This window comes from Brachypodium distachyon, chromosome 5, assembly GCF_000005505.3.
Source record: "Brachypodium distachyon strain Bd21 chromosome 5, Brachypodium_distachyon_v3.0, whole genome shotgun sequence".
NCBI lineage: Eukaryota > Viridiplantae > Streptophyta > Magnoliopsida > Poales > Poaceae > Brachypodium > Brachypodium distachyon.
This window is the reverse complement of record NC_016135.3, coordinates 28,242,398-28,262,755: the sequence shown is the minus strand read 5'-3', so window position 1 is coordinate 28,262,755 and position 20,358 is coordinate 28,242,398. Positions and strand designations below refer to the sequence as shown.

General features: G+C 48.6%; 3 protein-coding genes across 4 annotated transcripts; all 3 read left to right on the top strand.

Moving 5' to 3' along the window:
- Window positions 1–2,523: 2,523 nt before the first annotated feature.
- LOC100832395 (cationic peroxidase SPC4) lies at window positions 2,524–3,806 on the top strand. The gene has a single exon (XM_010242352.2). It carries the CDS (start codon window positions 2,567–2,569, stop codon window positions 3,545–3,547), a length of 981 nt encoding a protein of 326 aa, XP_010240654.1. The 5' UTR covers window positions 2,524–2,566; the 3' UTR covers window positions 3,548–3,806.
- A 9,667-nt stretch (window positions 3,807–13,473) lies between these two features.
- Window positions 13,474–16,265, top strand: LOC100832094 (protein NRT1/ PTR FAMILY 5.10). 2 transcript variants are annotated; one of them, XM_003579482.2, is made up of 3 exons: window positions 13,474–13,684; window positions 13,820–14,037; window positions 14,718–16,265. In XM_003579482.2, the coding sequence occupies exons 1-3, from the start codon at window positions 13,525–13,527 to the stop codon at window positions 16,056–16,058; spliced, it is 1,719 nt and encodes a 572-aa protein (XP_003579530.1). In that variant the 5' UTR covers window positions 13,474–13,524; the 3' UTR covers window positions 16,059–16,265. The 2 variants fall into 2 exon arrangements, with proteins under 2 accessions (XP_003579530.1, XP_024311921.1); XM_024456153.1 differs by lacking the exons at window positions 13,474–13,684; window positions 13,820–14,037 and adding an exon at window positions 14,138–14,238.
- An 880-nt stretch (window positions 16,266–17,145) lies between these two features.
- LOC100831794 (protein NRT1/ PTR FAMILY 5.10) lies at window positions 17,146–20,150 on the top strand. Its single transcript, XM_003579481.1, has 3 exons — window positions 17,146–17,278; window positions 17,667–17,884; window positions 18,897–20,150. Exons 1-3 carry the CDS (start codon window positions 17,146–17,148, stop codon window positions 20,148–20,150), a joined length of 1,605 nt encoding a protein of 534 aa, XP_003579529.1.
- The last annotated feature ends 208 nt before the right edge of the window (window positions 20,151–20,358 follow it).

The following is a 20,358-nucleotide window of genomic DNA, read 5'->3' as shown; positions in this document are numbered from 1 at the left end:
TACCAACACTTGTCAGATTATCCGTCCCTACTTGTCGACTTATCGACACATACTTTACAGGCTAAGTATTCGTACTTGCCAAGTTAACAATGCTTACTTGCTAGTTTATCAACGTCTACTTACCACGACATGACAGTTAGTAGTGCATGGGATGGCAACTTTGATCCAACATCATGTCAACTATGACCAGACAATATGGCAGCTAGATAGTATACGACGTGCACGACATGCCATCTATGACCAACATCATGGCAACTGTGACAAAAAAACAAGGCAACTAATTATTACACGACATGATAGTTAGTAGTGCACGGCATGGCAGTTATAACCCAACATCATGGACAACTTGACGACTATGACCACACAACATGACAACTAGATAGTGTATGACATGATAATCACTTGTGCACGGCATGGCAACTATGACTCAACATCATGGCAAATATGATCAGACAACTATGACCAAATAACATGTTAACCATGCATTACACGACACGGCAGTTATGGCCTAACATCATGGCAATTAGGTCCAGACAATATGTCAACTAGACAGTACATGGTAGTTAGTAGTAAACTACATGGCAACTATTACCTAACATCATGGCAATTATGACCAGACAATATAGCAACTAGGAGCAAACAACATACAAGTAGATAGTACTTAGTAGTGCACGACATAGTGACTAGGAAAAATAAACTGGTCATCAGGAGTAAACAAAATGGCAATTGAACATTGCTAGCACAACAAAGTACCAAGCCAAGATCACTAAGTATCACCATGAACAAGAGTTGAGAGAAAATATGTATGTTTGTGACATTTCACATGGCTAAGGCCCATCACATCTACAAACAACCACAAGCAACACTGTACATTTCACATAGCTAGCTAAGCCCTAGCAATTGTCATGTCAATGTGTCTACCTGCCGAGTTATTCATGCATATGTCCCCTCATGTACAGGCTTGCCGGCTTAACTGTGTCTACTTGTTGGATTATCCGTGCCGACCTATCGTCTTATCATACCTACTCCCTCCGTCTCATATTAAGTGTCTCAAATTTGTCTAAATATGGATGTATCTATAGCTAAAATGCGTCTGGGTACATGTAATATTTCGACACTTAATATGTGACGGAGGGAGTACTTAACTGTTTAATTATGCATATTTGCTAGGTTAACCATGTCCATTTGCCAGATTAATTATGATTACTTGCCAGATTAATTGGCCTATTTGCCAGGTTAAATGTGCCTAACTGCCGCTTTATCCATAATTATGCTCACTTGTCAGATTAAATGTGTGTACTTCCCAAATTAAATGTGTCTAGTTGCCGATTTATCCATGCCAACCTATCTTCCTCGGTTTTACTCAGTTAGGAGAATGCATCGTCAACATCATACAGCCTTCCTCATTCACAACAAGTTTGCCCAATCCTCGACGATTAACAAGACCAGGGTTAACTAGCCAATTCCCAAGTAAACCCTTGGATACCTGATTTCCCACACATGGTCATCAATCCATCACACCGTAGCCACACCAGTACACCACACGTCCACACCTCCATCGCTAGCTTAACTCTCTCTTCCTCTCACGCTTGTCTCTATTTGAGTACTACTAACGCCAAGAACCATAGGAGCAATAGTGAGATCACAATTCCATCCGACAGATCCATCACCAGGTAGCCGATCCAAGCAGCAAGCAGCTCAGCAGTCATCAAAGCAAGCAGTTGAGCAGTCATCACAACAAGCAGTGGCACAGGAAGCATGCAGTGGTAGAGCGAGTGTGGGCATCGTCGCCAGCCGTTCCCGCCGGCGGCGGCATCTTCTGTTCCTTGTCCATGGCGTCTCCTTCCCACCTTCCTTGTCCATGGCGTGTCGACGTCTGTTAGCTCGGCCCCTCCCCCGCGCTACTCCGCCGCCCCTCTGCTGCAGCCGCGGCCTGCTCCGCCACCATGGCCCGCGCAAGCTCCGCCCCTCTCCACCGCATCTGCGTAGTGCTCCACCGCCGGCCGCGCCCTTCTCCTTAGCTGCTGTGTCCGTCGTGCTCTGGCGCCGCGCCCAGCTCGGGATTTGAGGGCCACACCTGGGTTCAATCAGGATGAGACCCACATCAGGAGGAGAAAGAGAGGAGAAAGAGAGGGAGAGTGCGTCGAGAGGAACAGAAAACGGGAGAGAGGGGATCGGGACTTCGGGAGGGAGCAGATAGACCAAGTCGGGCACGTGTCCCAATTAGAATCTCCGTTCCGAAGAGAAAAAGGCCCAGTAAGTTTCCACGCACAAACCCCAAGGCCCTCTTCAGGTCCTGACCTTGCAGGAAACGGCTCATAGCCCAATAAAATGTCACGTTTCTTCTCGAAAGGCCCACAGCCCAATCTGACACGCACTGCAGCCTGCAGGACGAGGGTCGAGGGAGACCGATGATCGACCGGCGACGTGAACAAAACGGAGCCCGGATTCGTTAACTTTACCCGTCTCCTGGCCACTTTCCCGCCTATAAATAACGACCATTCTGGGAACCATGACAAGAAGAACCCACAAAGCTTACTTGACACCACACCACCAGCCAGCAAGCATGACAATGGCGACGGCCATGGTCGCCGCCGTGCTACTACTGCTCACGATCTCCCCAGCAGCAGCAGCAGCACTGTCGCCGCACTTCCACGCCGACTCATGCCCGGAGCTCGAATCCATAGTCCGCACCTCCGTCGAAGCCGCCCTCGAGGAAGAGATCGCGCTCGCAGCCGGGCTCCTCCGGGTCTTCTTCCACGACTGCTTCCCGCAGGGCTGCGACGGCTCCGTCTTCCTCACGGGCCGAAACTCCGAGCAATCCCTCGGCCCGAACCTCACCCTGCAACCCCGAGCTCTGCAACTCGTCGACGCCATCCGGGCCAAGGCCCACGCCGCCTGCGGCCCAACCGTCTCCTGCGCCGACATCTCCGCCCTCGCCACCCGGGACGCCGTCGTCTTCTCCGGAGGCCCAAACTACACCGTCCCCCTCGGCAACCTCGACAGCCTCACCCCGGCATCCGCAAAGGCCGTCATGACGCTCCCGTCCCCGATCACCTCCAGCGTGGCAGCGCTCTTCGAGGCCTTCAGGACACGTGGCCTGGTCGAGCTGACGGACCTCGTGGCGCTCTCGGGCGTGCACACCGTGGGCCGCGCCGGGTGCCGGTTCTTCGCCGACCGGTCGGCGAAGCAGGACGACACGTTCTCCAAGAAGCTCGCTGCCAATTGCAGCGTGGAGCCTGATCGGTTGCAGAACCTGGACGTGATCACGCCGGACGTGTTCGACAATGGGTACTTTAAGGCGCTTATGTTTAACCAGGGCGTGTTCACCTCTGACATGGCGCTCGTGAAGGATAAAGACACGGCGCCTATTGTGAAGAGGTTTGCGGGGAGTAAGGACAAGTTTTTTAAGCAGTTTGTCAAGTCTATGGAGAAGCTTGTTAACGCGCCTAGGCCCGACGGGAATGTTGGGGAGATCCGCCGTAGCTGCAGCAGCCCCAATGGTGATGACGGCGAGAAGGAGGACTTTGCCGTGGCTTCTGCTTGAATGCTTGGTTGATAGTTTGTCACTTGATTTGTGTGCGTGTAACGGCCGTGCGTTAGCGTGCAAGGCTGGCTAGCTATGATCGACAGTTGAGTGTGTCGGCCGTGTTCTGTTTCAGCGGGCAACGGTGTTCCTTCCAAGCTTAATTTGGTTCGGGCAGAAATAAGAGAGGTCGGTGTTTGCTTTCTTGCCTTGTGCAGGTAACAACTTTGTGTCTATCAAAAGAGAAGAGAACATGATCTCTACTTATCTGCTTGTGGTACTCCTAGTATACGTGCGTACGTACGTGTTTTTCAATTAGCATATTTCCAAATACACGTATTGTTAGTAGATAAAGTTTCTCTATCTATGTCAAATTAAGTTGAACTGAAATTTTGCCGAGCAAAACCACTCTCCCAAGCATGGCCTTCTAATTAGGCAAATTCTCCCGTACCCAATACTCCGTCCACCTCTAATTAGGGGAAAATTTTGGAAGATTCCAATTCATCTACTCCATATGATATTTTTTTCCCGTATAACAACCTCTTGGATCATAGATTGAGGATGTTTTTCTTTCATCGGTGTTATAGAAAGAAAGAACCAGAAGCAAAGAGAGAAGAAACTACGGATACGGCGTTTTGGGATTGATTCAGGCCACTCAGACCAGGCCAGTAGCCCGTGCCCAACAAAAAATACGGCCCAACAAATTTGGGTCTGTCTATTGCGTAGTCACCTGTTTTGTTACCAAAAAGTAGGCGCCTGTTTTTGTTTCCAAAAGTAGACGCCTGTTATGTTTTTTTAAAAACAGTCACCTGTTTTGTTTCCTCAGAGCAGGCGCCTGCTTTTGGAGTAAAAAACAGTCACTTTTTGTTATGCCATACACAAACACCAGATCGACTGATAACATGACACTACAAACATTCACAACATGCAAATTCTGAAAACAGTAGAACTCCAAACAGTCGCATGACAAAACAAACCAGAACATGGTTCATGATGCAGAATTCTGGTTTTGGTCTACCTATAAAACCAGCACACCGTAACGAAGTGTTCAAGACAGGGGTAAGTACAGCAGAAGACATAAAAATCAGGGGGGCAAACCTTCCCACAGTGTGATACAGGGACAACTTAACAGCCCCTGCTTCAACACAGAGACAACTAGGCGTGCCAATTCCTCGAAGATGTTGAAAGAAATGAGCTCATTTTTCTTGAACTTAGCTTTGGCAGCAAAAACTTTCCACAGAGTAGATCATGTTGTTGCCATACGACCATTAGTATCGATACGAAAGTCAAACTCTGATTCGCACTCTCGCTCACTCACATAAATAAAGCATTTGGCCCCTTTTATCTGTCCTAAGAAGAGATGTAATTGATTCTGGAAAATTCTGAAATGAAATAAAGAAACCATTAGTACAAAAAAAAAACAGTTGCAACTAGGGCATGGGGTATGCACCTCCATATGAACACGGAAATATAACATCTGCTCAGAACTAAAATAACAAACATTCACAGGCAACACCCCAACGGATTGCACAAGCTCCTGATTGCACTAACTATAATCTAGAATTGCACCATCCTGGACTCATGCAATCCTGTTTGCTAAGTATTGCAAAATGCTCCAAATTACATTAACTTGGGGCTAGAGTTGCAACATCCCAAAACCACACAATTCTAGCTTCTGAATATATAATTACACCCATGCAAAATCCCAAGATTACTGCCTGCTGGACACAGAAAAACTTAGTACATTGACCCCAATCTGAATTCATAAAAGACTATACTAGAAGATTGCGCTAATTGGAAGCTACAGTTGCACCATATCAAATCATGCAATTATAGTTAAGAGTGTGGTGCAAAAAAGCCAATTTGCAAGAACTACAAGCTATAATTACACCCAATCAAGTTTATGAAATTATGAAACAAGGGTTGGCACACACAAATCAACACATGGTAGCTGGGCATAGAGAACAAATGAAAACAAAAGGGAAACATAATAACTTAGTATATTGATCCCAATAACAAGTTTGAATTGAAATCTGAATTCAAAACAAAAAGTTAGTACATTAACCGCAATCTGAATTCATAAAAGACTGTACTATAAGATTGCACTCATTGGAAGCTACAATTGCGCCATATCAAATCATGCAATTATAGTTACAGTGTGGTACAAAAAATCCTGTTTGCAAGAACTACAAGCTATAATTACACCCAATCAAGTTTATGAAATTATGAAACAAAGGTTGGCACACAAATATCAAAACATGGTGGCTGGGCACAGAGAACAAATGATAACAAAAGGTAAAAAAATGGAAAAGGATTGCAGAGACTACGGCTGTCACGTGCTTGGGGAATTTGGGAACTAGAGAAAGATCGCAGGAAGTAGGGGTGCTCTACGGGAGGACGAGGCTTGTAACCTCGTCGCCCCGTGGCAGGGAGTAGGGGGGTGCCTGGGCGCAGGGGAAATTAGGGTTTAGGTTTTGATTGCTTACTTTATTGGTTGACTGGGGGGGGACTATAAATAGTCCTTACAAACTTGGAGAACAAGCTAGACTCTTACAGAATTGGAATAGGACTCCTAATCAGATTGGAAATAGTAGGGAAAACCTTCTACGGGACGAAACCTTTCTATCTCCAATCTAGACTGTTAATTACTCAAATTAACTAAGCTGACCCAGACAGTGGGTCCTTCTCTGCCCTAGGTGGCCGGCGCCTATACGTGCGCCCCCACATGACATCTCCCCCTCCATTCTGAAACAGCTTGTCCTCGAGCTGAAAAGCTGGGTAGCGCTCCTTGAAGGCCGGAACATCCTCCCAGGAAGCTGCTGAAGCCGGCTGTCCTGCCCACTGGATGAGGACCTGCTGTACACCACGGGCAAGGCGAGCACGCAAGGCTTTAGTTGGCGTAGGCTGGACGCGTCCTTGAAACATAGCGGGCAGTACAGGCGGCGCATCAGGCGGAGGCCCATGATACTTCTTCAAAAGGCCAACATGGAAGACATCATGAATACGAGCATGAGGCGGCAGCTCCAAGCGATAAGCCACCGAATCAATCTTCCCAATGACTTTGTATGGACCATAAAATTTTGGTGCCAGCTTGCCCTTTGCTCCTGTGCCCAGGAAGGCTGCTGGACGGTGGTGTAGGCGCAGCCAAGCCCACTCGCCGACGTCAAAGGAAAGCAACCGATGCTTGCCATCATAATAGTGCTTGTAGTGCTGGGCAGCCTGGACAAGACGCTCACGGACGTCAATCAAAAACTGGTCGCGGTCGGCAATGTTGCGTTCCATGGCTTGATTGCGGATTTCCCCCGACATATACGTCCGCAAGGACGGAGGGTCTCGACCATAAACCGCACGGAAAGGCGTGTCCTTCAGGGCGGTGTGGAAGGAAGTATTGTAGCAATATTCCGCCCAAGGGAGCCAATGAAGCCACTGCTGAGGACGGTCGCCAGTGAAGCAGCACAAATACATGCCAATGGCCCAATTGACCGCCTCTGACTGGCCATCCGATTGAGGGTGAAATGCCGAACTCATATGCAAGCAAGAGCCGGAAGTTGCAAATAGGGCTTTCCAAAATCCAGAAGTGAAAACCACGTCACGGTCCGAGACGATGGAGGCCGGAACCCCGTGGAGGCGAACAATGTCGGCAAGAAAAGCCTTGGCCACTGACTCGCTGTGTAGGGATGCGCCAATGGAATAAAGTGGGCATACTTGGAGAAACGGTCGACGACGGTGAGGATGACACTCTTGCCACCCACCTTTGGCAGCCCTTCGATGAAGTCCATGGAGATATCTTCCAAACACGGGATGGCACCACTAAGGGCTGAAGTAGGCCAACCGGCTGGAGCTGCTCTGTCTTGTTGCGTTGACATACTGTGCATGCACAAATGTAGTCCTGTAGAGCAGCGCGGGCCTGCGGAAGGTGGAAGTCGTGGCGAAGTCGGTGAAGTGATTTTTGAATGCCTTCATGGCCCTCGTCGTGTGCTGCCAGCAGAACATCGGCCACCAATGGAGACGACGGAGGGACATAAGCGCGGCGCTCGAAGGTGACCAGTCCATCCACGAGGGCCCAAGGGGACCCTAACTCACCGGCCTCCAACTGCTCACGCAAGGCGACAAGAGCAGGGTCAGTATGGGCTGCTTGGCGAAGAGTGTCGAAGAGGTCGAAGGCGGGACCCGTGATGGCACATGCACTGGCGTCGGAGAAGTCACGCCGAGAAAGAGCATCGGCCACCGTGTTAAGGCGGTCAGGCTTGTACTCGACGGTGAAGTCAAACCCCAGAAGCTTGCCAACCCAATGATGTTGGGGTATGGTCGCCAAGCGTTGGTCGAGGAGGAACTTGAGGCTGTAGTGGTTCGTCTTGATGATGAAGGAGCGTCCCCATAGGTACGGCCGCCAATGCCGAACTGCCTGGACCAGGCCAATGAGCTCACGCTCGTAGGCTGCCAGGGACGCATGACAAGGAGCGATCGGCAGGCTGAAATACGCAATAGGGCCTGCGCCTTGGTGCAGCACGGCGCCGAACCCCGAGCCCGAGGCGTCACACTCCACGGTGAATGGGATGGTGAAGTCGGGCGAAGCATCTCGACCTGGGTTTTGAGCGTCTCGCCAAGGTTGTTGGTGAAGATGTTGCGCTCCGCTTCGTCCGGGATCCACTTGACGCGAGACACCAATTGTAGGAACTGCCTGGTGTAGTCAGCCACCGAGCCCGTGCGCCTCAGGGAAATCAGCTCGCTGAAGGGGTTGGCGCGTGTAGGAGGGCCGAAGTGCTGGGAGATGAGGTCGACGAATTCTGTCCAAAAAGGCCGCCCCATCTTCTCTTCCAGATGGCCGTACCAGAGGGCAGCGACATCCGTGAGATGGTAGGACGCCAGCCAGGTCTTGTCAGTGGCCGGAGTCCGTTGTCCGATGAAGAAGAGATTGCATCTCGTCAGCCAGGGTCGAGGGTCACCGGTGCCGTCGCAGGTGGGAAAATCAAGCTTGTAGAGGCGAGGTGGCCGGTCTTCTCCTGCCCCAAGCGGCGCGGTCGGGCGGCGGAAGGGTCCATGATGCGCGGCTGCCCGCGGCGAATCCTCTACGTCGAAGGAGGGACCACCATGGCGGTCACGTTCCAGCCGGGTGATGGCCAAATTTTGCGCCCGTTGCTGCTGAGATAGATCATCGTAGTTCAGCTGCATCTTCCGCAAAGTTTCGTCAAGGGCGTCAAGGGTCGATGTAACGTCTTTGCGGAGGAGTTCGATGCCCTCGGTGACGTCGCCAAGGCTCTGAGTGACGCCTTCAAAATCTTCGTGCTCCTTGGTGATGAGCTCCTCTAGGGTTTTGGGTGGATCGGGCTGTTTGGGGCTGGTCGACATGGCTTTAGGCACAACGGAGATCGACTGCTCTGAACCAAATTGTCACGTGCTTGGGGAATTTGGGAACTAGAGAAAGATCGCAGGAAGTAGGGGTGCTCTACGGGAGGACGAGGCTTGTAACCTCGTCTCCCCGTGGCAGGAAGTAGGGGGGCGCCTGGGCGCAGGGGAAAATAAGGTTTAGGTTTTGATTGCTTACTTTATTGGTTGACTAGGGGGGATTATAAATAGTCCTTACAAACTTGGAGAACAAGCTAGACTCTTACAGAATTGGAATAGGACTCCTAATCAGACTCCTAATCAGATTGAAAATAGTAGGGAAAACCTTCTACGGGACGAAACATTTCTATCTCTAATCTGAACTCTTAATTACTCAAATTAACTAAACTGACCCAGACAGTGGGTCCTTCTCTGCCCTAGGTGGCCGGTGCCTATACGTGCGCCCCCACATGACAACGGCATTGCAGTATTTCGAATCTAGAATTGCACCATCCCGGATCATGCAAATCCTAGTTCTGGGTATTGCAAAGTAGCTCTTGATTGCAAGAACTGCAAGCTATAATTTCACCCATCGAAAAATTCATGAAAAAAAACAAAGTGCAGGTTAGCTAGCTGGGCACAGAAAAACTTGTTCTGAGTATTAAGCCCAACAAAACACCAGAATTCATATTTGAAATTCAAAAAATCAAACACACACAAAAAAACCATTAGAACAGGTCGCATGTACTCTGTGATTGCACTAAGTGGAAGCTAGAATTGCACCATATCAAAATCATGCAATTATATTTACCACGTGGTGCAAAAAATAGAAGATAAAACACAGTCTCAAAAGTCATGCAATCCTAGCTGCAGATGCAGGGTGATGCAAAAACTAAAACACAAGGCATTCAGACAGGTCGCATGTACTACGAGATTGAGGTAAGTGGAAGCTAAAAATTCACAATCTCAAAATCATGCAATCCTAGTTGCAGGGTGGTGCAAAAAGCCTTATTGCAATAACTAGAAGATATAATTATTGTATAGTCTGATTATCCAAAAGTAAGGCTTTAAAAAGCAAGCAGTACACAAACGAACTGAGTAGATTGCGCCAGAAACAAGCTTAACCAGAACAAAGCAATTTTTCAGTTTCAGAGCTTTAATGTTGGTAACACTAACAAGGCAAAAACAGTCACAACACTAGAAAACATCAAGGAAACACATAAGGCAGGGCGAACTAAGCAAGCACTCTTTCTGTTCGTATTGGATATACGATGCACGAAAAATCCTGATGCCCCAAAACCACCGTCCCCAATATGATAGCGCAGATTCTCTTTCTCACGATCAAAGAGAGATGCCCTTTGTGTAGAAAACATAATCAAGCTTGTAGTCAAGTTTGAGTTGAAAACATCATAAGATACTACAAAAAAACAGAATGGATATTAGAACAACGAACATGGTCAATCATTTTTTTTAAATATGAAAATCTGGCATTAAACAAAGGGCTCTGTTAATCAAAACACAGAGTATGAAACACATGAGAATCGAAGCTGACTTATCAAGTCGTTGCTTGATCTGGCACCTTTTGTTTGTGCACTGAGTTATGAAGATGTGTTCCTCCTTGTCTGGAAACATGAATGTCAAGGTATCTCATAGGGCTAGACAATGATCAACTCTTTCCACTTGTTTCCATGCAAAACGGTGACATTGTCCATGACTTCAACTTGTACAGTGTAATCAAACCCATCGCTATTTTGCAAAGCTACGATGTCGGATGCCAACTTGTTGAACTGCTCGCGTATGTAGCAAGGAACAGTCTGCATAGACACAAAAAGGGAAACATAAAATAACAGAAATCAGAAAAGCTACAATCACTCTTATTTGAGAATACAGACCTTGAGAATATATCATATACATTGATAGGTAAAATTAGTACCGCAAAAACTAAAGAAATTATACCACGTGGTCCTCAAATAATTCGATGAGGTAGACGCAAAAAAAGCTCTTTTCTGTTGGTTTAACTTTACATGGTCCGCTTGGCTTCCGGCATACATCACAAGGACCCTTGCTGCCTTGCAGCACAAAAAAAAAACAGGAGATGTCATAATAATTTATGTTTGAGAAACCAAACTCAAAACAAAATAGTTAAGCTTGATATGTATGAACTTATACAAAACTAATCTGTACCTCCATTAGCAAGAAACAAGCGATTATTGTTTGAAAAACCTGATAATTGCACCTAGATAACAACAAAACAAGAGTGACATGAGAACATATATAGCTTAATAGGTACAGAAAATTGCGCCTAATAAATCGTGCAAAAAACAGTTGGCGAAAGTTGCAATTTAATGATTCTCATGTGCAAAAAACATCTATATTCCAATAAAATTATTGCAACAAAAATAAAAATAGACTAAAAAAACTGGGTGCAAAGTAGACTAAAAAAATGTGTCTGCGTTGAAGAAGTTTGCTGTATACATGCTTTACTATATACTTGCGCCTATCAACCACACAAAAAAAATTGAGTTAACAAATGCAGAGAGTTGCAGAAACACTATTTTGAGTAACAGAACAAAATCTAATAAGCCTCTGATTAGACACTAGGAACTAACACTACAAAGGGCACTGCAAAAACAGAATACCACAACACGAGCTAGCAGGCCTATAAAAATGAATAGATTTTCAAATGAAACTGAATGAAACAAAAGTAAACAAACATACGATGCTACGAATCAACAAAACAGCGGTGCTGGGCATGTGGCTCGTAATCGTAAAAAATGATTGAATCCTTCACGAAGATAAACACATTGATTTGTAGGTATGTGACACATGTATAGATCAATGCGAATGCAGGACAGGGGGGTGTGAAAGGAAAAACCTTACTCAAAACAAGATAGCAACAGGTGATTCAGAAGACAAACCGCCAGTACAAAGGGAGAAAGAAGGGGCCAAGAACCTAGAACAAGGGAGACAAAAAGGGTTGGGAGTGTGAAATAACGCATTAAGAAACAAGTCAAAAGGAACGGATGCACAAAATAACAACCAATTTAACGCTCCTAGTACAATCTGGATGAAAGCAAGCATCAATTTGACCTCCTGAATGGGTAAAAATGGGGAAATACACTACCTAAATGCTGTTGCAACTAGCTCCCGGGCTTCAGAACGCACAAAAATCACGCTCTGCGGGTCAACACACAGAGGCGAAGCAAGCTCCGCAACACACAGAGGCGCAGTTCAGCAGCGGAAACAATAAACAGCAAACTAACGAACAAATCAAGCTGTTGCGATTCACGGTGCCGGCGAAGCAGAAATGGTGCCCGGGAGAACCTGCAGGTCGGAGCAGACGCGAGCCCAGCGGCCGGGGCCTTGGCGGCGACCTTGCGGGGGGCGCCTCTAGCTTCTCGCGGAGGTGTGCTTCGAGGTGGGCGCCTCTAGGTTCTCGTGGAGGTGCTTCGAGGGCTGCGGCAGCGGGCCCCGCTCGCCGCGCCGTCGCCGTCGAGGTGGAGCCGCCACGACGATGCCGGCCCTGCGAGTAGGGCGGGTTAACGAGCAAGTTCGGTTCGTTAAGCTCGGTTCGTTAAGAGCTCGGATCGTTAAGATCGTTATCGTTAACGATCTGAAATCATTATTCGGCTGGGTTCGTTAAGAGCTCGCGAGCGCTCGTTAAACTCATTAAGATAATAGATGGTATGTTGATCTAAATTTTTGGGCATTACCTGTTTGCTTGGGATAAATTTTGCCAGCAAACAAAATATATCAAAAATTAAACAACGCTATAAAAATTGGAAATAACACAACAAAAGAGACAAAAGAGAAATAACAATACAATTCCAACAGCAAAATAAGTTTCACAAATGATGTACGAGACGAGCTCGCTGACGAGCTTAACGAGCGCTCACCGAGCTCGCTCGTTAAGATCGTTAATGATCTGAAAAGAAAGTCCTGTTTGGTTCTTTAGTTAACGAACCGAGCCCTTAACAAACCGAGTTAGCGAGCATTCAATAAGATTATCGAAGTTGGATCTTTTTGTCAGGACTACCTGCGAGGGACGGCCTCCCCCCGCGTCCCCATCCTCTCTCGCTCCGAGGCCCTTTTGGCAGGGGAGAAGCGGTCAAACGCAAGGAAAAAGAAAAGGCACGGATCTTCAAGCATGGATCGGACGGACAACACATCGCCTGTTTTTCAAACGAACATATTTTTAGGTCCAAACCTCTAAGGCCTTCTTCCAATGCGGCCCATGAATGACAAAATCCACGGCCCATGAAAATTTCTTGCTGCTTCTACAGCTGACGTTTGGTAACGAGGCGATTTCTTCGATCTGAATGTTCCCCAATTTCGTTCAGTACAATCATACTATGCATTATTCATTTTGTTTCCAAGTGGTCGATCGACCAAACCACACGGATATGGTCAAAGGGAACGTCGTATTCCAAGCACCAGCCACGAGGTAGAGCTAGCACGTACAGCACGAAGATGTAGTCAACGCATAATTCCTTTTGTTCTGAATAAAGGGTTTATTAATAGCTGAACTTGAGAACCAGCATGCAACACGCTTCATATATAAGCTCAGCAACCAATGCGCGAGGCCGGCCGGCTTTTATACTCGAATGCATGCTAGCTACCGTTGAAGACCAACAGTCGTCAGGTATATCGATCGGTCGAGGATCGGAGAAGACATGGGCGACGCCGAGGTCCCCTTCCTCCTTACGGTGGACGGCGCCGACGGGGACACGGAGACGAAGGAGGAGCCGCCGCTGGCCTGGGTCACCGACTTCCGCGGCCGGCCCGTCTTCCGCTCCAGCTCCGGCGGATGGCGCTCCGCCCTCTTCCTCATCGGTACATACATGTTCTTAGACTTACTGCAATTACTGGTTCTTAATTCTTATCTTATATGCTTGTGTATGTTATGTACCCATCTGAGAATTAATGGAGAGGTTCAGAAAGGCTTTACGTTTAATCATACATATGCAGTGGTGGAATTGGGCGGCACATTCACGTACTACGGCGTGTCGGCGAACCTGATCACGTACCTGACGGGTCCCCTGGGCCACTCCAACGCGGCGGCGGCGACGGCGGTCAACGTCTGGGCGGGCACGGCCAGCTTCATGCCGCTGCTCGGCGCCTTCGTCGCCGACTCCTGGCTCGGAAGATACCGGTCCATCGTCCTCGCATGGACCCTCTACGCCCTGGTAATTTCACTCTTCTACCGGCATCAGCTAGCACCGTAGAGAGGGGACGTCAAACTCGATAAGCTCGTTTCCTGACAAGTTTATCTAATCTTAATTAACATGCTTGCTCGATCGATGCCGGGAGACGTGCCTGAGTGGTGAAGCACTCCCAATCATATGCTGCAACTCCTTCTGACGAATGAATCTGTCGGTTTCAAGGAAGTGAGATGCGCTGACCACGACCTGGAAAATTTAAAATATTCCGGTTATGGGATCATGTGTCTGCTATAAAATGACATGATAATAATATTTACAAAATATAGCCCTCCGTTCCGTATTAAATGACTCAAATTTGTCCAAATACCCCAACTGCATCTAAATACATGTAATATTTCATCACTTAACGTGTGACGGAGGGAGTGGAAAATAGTTTTTAGGAATTCTCCTTTATAATAACAAGTAACTGAACACGGCAGGAGCACTAGCTAGCTGCATGACTGTTCATATGGATAAAAAAGAATATCTTACAAGGTTTCTGCCAAATATTAATCTGGTTCCAAATCTGTCTTAATAAGTATTGCCTCCTAAAATTTTCTCTTTCGGGGTAATAGCGGAAATGGTTGTTTCTTGTCATTTCCAAATTCGCACCTTTTACATACTGACTGTTAACAAAACACTGACAATACAAAAACCACATGCAGGGTTATGGCATGATGACTATAGCATCCTCGCTCCCGGTTCTTCTCCCGTCATCGCCCAACCACAACGACTCCTCTTCCCGCCCTTGGTCGATGCAGGCGGCCTTGTTCTATGCATCGCTCTACCTCATTGCCCTCGCGTACGGTCCCGACAAGCCTTGTGGACTGGTTTTCGCCGCCGACCAGTTCGACCCCTACCACCCCAAGGAGTGCGCCGCCCGAAGATCCTTCTTCAACTGGTGGTACTTCTCCATAGCCATCGGCATCGCCGTCTCATTCGCCGTCGTCAGCTACATCCAGGAGAACCTTGGCTGGGAAATCGGATTCGGCACGCTCTTTGCCATCGTGTTGTGCGCCTTCTCCGTCTTCCTCCTTGGAACCCCTACCTACCGCTTCTACTCGGCCACCCTCGGCATCGAGAGCCCCTTCGTCCGCCTCGCACGCAGCCTTGCCGCACTTGTGAGGAATTCAAGCTTCTCCTTATTGGGCCAAAAAAGACACCATCACCAGCATGAAGATGAAGCTACCACGGGAAAGTTCGAGGAGGCACGCCATGTGTTGCGGCTGCTTCCGATCTGGGCGACGTGCCTAGCCTACGGTGTCGTGCTCGCACAGGTATCAACGATCTTCATCAAGCAGGGCCGCACCTTGGACCGCCGAATCTTGGACGGCCTGGAGCTTCCATCGGCCGCGCTACAGACGTTTGGTCCAGCGGCCATCTTGGTGTTCGTGCCTATCTACGACCGGCTGCTGGTGCCGGCTCTGCGTTACGCGACAGGCAACCCGTCTGGGCTGACACCTCTACAACGCGTGGGCACAGGCTTGGCGTTATCCTTGGCCACGGTGTCAATGGCTGCGCTGGTGGAGGCCCGACGCCTAGGGATAGCACGGGAGCACGGGCTTATGGACGACGCCGGTGCGACGGTGCCCATGAGCTGGGTGTGGCTGGCGCCACAGTTTGTGATGATCGGGGTGGCGGACTCATTCGTGGCGGTCGGGTTGCAGGAGTTCTTCTATGACCAGATGCCTTGCGGGCTGCGAAGCCTGGCCCTAGCGCTCTACTTCAGCGTGATCGGCATCGGCAACTTTATCAGCGGTGCCCTTGTCTGCCTCATCGATCGCATAACGGGCAGCGGCGGTGGCGACAGTTGGTTCGCCGACAACCTCAACCGTGCCCACGTTGACTACTTCTACTTGTTGCTGGCTGGCCTTAGCGCCGCCGGGCTTGCTCTTTACCTCTACTTCGCCAGCTCCTATGTTTACAAGTGTACAGCCACAAGAGCTTCCGCTCAGGGCAAGAACCTACCAGTGCTGCAGACATGCACTAGTGTTGTTGAATTCTGAATTTCTGATGACGGATGGATAAGCGTCGATTATTCGAGATGATCGTCAATGTACAAATCATGAATAGCTAACTTTAAGGGTAGGAATTTTATAGTCCGAAATAGGAGCTCATCTCTCAAAATAGATTTTGTGATACTTGAGATTGTATATCTTTGGTGGTCTATGTAGCGCCTTTTTTTTTCTGCCCGTTGGCAATTGACTCCGTAATAAATCGGCACCAAAAGGTACCGATTCCACTGTTAATATATAGCTGCATATTCAAGATTTTTTTTCCTCTGTACAGAACACACATGGTATCATATTTTGGCACCCAGCCAGCGGAACCTTTGCAAAGCTCTACTTTTTTCAAGGATGTACAAAGCTTTTTTTTTTTCGCGGGTAAGGATGTGCAAAGCTTTAGTTACTTGTAAAGGCATAGGTTGGATTCTCATATCTTGGCCCATTACAAGTACTTGGAGCCAGAAAAATACCCGATGAACACCCCTGACACAACATAAGACGTACATTGAGGCACTTGAACCAGCCCACTATACTGGCAAGGCCTTCTCCAAGAGAAGTTTCTCGCATCTGTCCGGCCCATATAAGATACTAAAAAGAAGTACAGACTACTGGTGAATAACGTATTTTTTGCGAGAAAACGGCACAGAGAAAAATATGAATGCGGGGCAGGCTATGGAGTTGTTCTGAATTGGGAATTGAAGCAAAATCGGCGGTCGGTGTTTCCAGCAAGTTAGCCTACATTTGTATAAGCGCCACGAGTTCAATTTTGAAGCCTTCTTCAGATTTTGCAGTTCGCATGTCAGCTGGCTTTTTTATGATCTCCTCCTGAGATCGAAAGGAAAGAAAATGAGCTTGTTGCTTCTCGAATGACGCTTCATACTAGTTGATTTATAAACACCGCGTTCCGTCGGGCATTCCTATACACGCTTGATATATACACACACACACACGTATATATTATTTGTTGTTCCTCAACCAACAAAAATATGGCACAGATGTACTTATATATAGGACATATATATGGCCCATGCTCGATCAAAAACAACAAACAGCAGCAAAACTTGTAGCTTGGTCCGATCGATAATCAATGGAGATGTACACCGTGGTCCCTTTCCTGCCCACGGAGGAAGAAGAGCCGCTCCCCGGCGTCTCCGACTTCCGCGGCCGCCCTGTCTGCCACGCCAACTCCGGGGGGTGGCGCTCCGCCTTCTTCGTCGTCGGTACGCTACGCACTAACGCACCTTGCTCGATCCTGCGTCCTAAGCTAGTACTCCTACAATCAATTAGTGACTGTCAATGAACTACTGGGATGAGTGCGGCCAGCATATATGCAAAATGTGTTGGGTTTATCTAAAGATCAATCACATGAAGACGCACACGATCAGAAATTTATTTGGTCAGGAACACCTGTCGTGCCACTCTTTTCTTTATTTCTTTCTCCCAAATCCGTAATGGACGTGCCTAGCACCGCCGGAACCAAGTCCGACTAGGACTCTAACATTGACCTACTCCAACTCTAACTAAGTACTTAGATTAACTCCAATTCTAAACTCACGAGGACTCGGACTAGGAACTCAAAGATTAATCCCTAACAAAATGATCATGCAGCGGTGGAGGTGGCTTCCACTTTCGCCAGCTACGGCGTGTCGGCGAACCTGATCATGTACATGACGGGGCCGCTGGGCCATTCCAACGCGGCTGCCGCGGCGGCGATGAACGTCTGGTCGGGGACGGGCAGCCTCATGCCGCTGCTCGGCGCCTTCGTCGCCGACTCGTGGCTCGGCCGATACCGGTCCATCATCCTCGGATGCACTCTCTATGTCCTGGTAATTCAGCTCAGCGATTCATATTATACTCCTATATTTGTTGACAGTTGGATCATCTTTAGCTGACCACGCCACCGATATATATTGATTTCTCACAGATAATTAAGAGGACCGATTTATTCACAACATTCTCTTTAGAGTTTAAACATATGTAGAGTTTAGTTAATTAGTCCAATGCAACGTTATAGTTCTCCACGCTTGCTGGGTTTTAGAATCTGTCTAATCTAGACCCGCTGGATCGCCTGGAAGACGTGCCTGAGTGGTTACGCAATGTGCAACCAATAGAATGCTCATCATTCCTGTTCAGTCAAACAATGGTAGGTAGTAGCTAGCTAGGTACGCGTTGACCGTTATCTGGAGGAACATAGGAGCAAACTTAAATATTCTGTTGTGAATCATGTGTTTGTTATATAATGAACATGATATTTTTTAGATGATCAGCGTGTCGGTCCTCTTTGCAAAAAGGGATAGAATAAGGAGTGAACGTTCGCCCCTGTCCTTCTGGCGTGACGGTTAAGTTGACATCCGCACAGAACTAAAGTTGTCATCTTTACAGACTAAAGTTGTCAACCCTACTGAACTAAAGTTGCCACCCTACGGAATTAAACGTTCGCTCACTAGTTTTCTGCCGCAACGGAGTAAAGTTGCCACCCGCACAGAACTAAAGTTGTCATCCTCACAGACCAAAGTTGCCACCCCTACAGAACTAAAGTCGCCACGGCATAGAACTAAAGTTGTCATCCCCACAAGACACGTGGTGCGATCTCGGACACAGTCTTCTCCATCGGATGGCCAGCGGATCGTTCGCTCCGAGAGACTAAAGAGCGAACGTTCGGTCAATATAAATTCCGTTGCAAAAATGAAGAATACACAGAGTCGCGTGGTTCTTCCTCCACATGGATAAATTTGGGAGGATTAGCCAAAGGGGAAAATATATTTCTAGTAGTTTATTTTTTCAGGAATTGATTGTTAACTAGACACTGACAGCTTAAAACCGTGTATATAAATGTAGGGATATGGCATGATCACTCTAACGTCCATGCTCCCGTCGCTGCCCGGCGACAATGTCGATTTCTCTTCCCGCCCTTTGTCCTTGAAAGTGGCCTTATTCTACACCTCCCTGTACACCCTTGCCTTTGCGCATGGCGCAAATAGTCCCTGCGGCCTAGCCTTTGCGGCCGACCAGTTCGACCCCGACCATCCCAAGGAGTGCACGGCCCGTGGCTCATTGTTCAATTGGTGGTACTTCTCCATAGCCATCGGCATTGCTGTCGCCATCGCCACGGTGAGCTACACCCAAGAGAACTTTGGTTGGGCAATCGGATTTGGCGTGCCCTGCGCCATCATGATTTGCGCCTTCACCGTCTTCCTCCTTGGCACCCCCACCTATCGCCTTGGCGTACCCATCCCCGGTGCCAAGAGCCCCTTTGTTCGTCTCGCACGCAGCCTTGCAATAGTACTTGCAACGAAAAGGCACCACCAAGAGCTCCAAGAAGTCGATGAAGATGCCAAGACGTCGGAGGAGGCGCAAGGCGTGCTACGTCTGCTGCCGATCTGGGCAGCGTGCCTAGCGTACGGCGTGGTGTTTGCGCAGATCATGACACTCTTCAACAAACAGAGCCGCACGCTAGATCGTCGCGTCTTCGGTGCCGGCATGGAGCTCCCGCCGGCGGCGCTGCAGACGTTTGGGCCGGTGGCCATCCTTGTTTTCGTTCCCATCTATGACCGTGTGTTGGTGCCAGCGCTACGTTCTGCCACGGGCAACCCATCAGGGTTGACGTTGCTGCAACGCGTGGGCACGGGCATGGCCGTGTCACTGGCGGCCATGTGCGTTGCCGCTCTGGTGGAGGCCCGGCGGCTGGAGACGGCACGGGAGCACGGCCTCGTGGACGATGCCAGTGCAACGGTGCCGATGAGCTGGGCGTGGATGGTGCCGCAGTACGTGATGATCGGGGTGGCGGACGTGTTCGCGGTGGTCGGGATGCAGGAGTTCTTCTACGACCAGATGCCCGACGAGCTACGCAGCCTAGGCCTCGCGCTCTTCTCCGGTGTGATGGGCATCGGTAGCTTCATCAGCGGCGCGCTCATCTACCTCATCGACGGCGTCAGTAGTAGTGACGGCGGTGATAGCTGGTTTGCCGACAACCTGAACCGCGCCCACCTCGACTACTTCTACTGGCTGCTGGCCGGGCTCAGCGCCGCCGAGCTGGCGCTCTACCTCTACTTAGCCAGATCCTACGTGTACAACCACAAGACGCTCCGCTGATCCTACGTGATTATGTAACATGTTCCCTTATTTGTTTATTTTTTTTCCTGTCGGTTTGCACTTGACTGTTGCAACATGCAACAAACGACAGCATTTCGTTTTTGTTTTTTGATCGTAGAACCCGTTAAAGAAAGAAAACCCAGCGATTTCGTTGAGACGGACCAAACTGGCCCAGAAGCATATTAATTTGAGAAAGAAAACCCAGTTT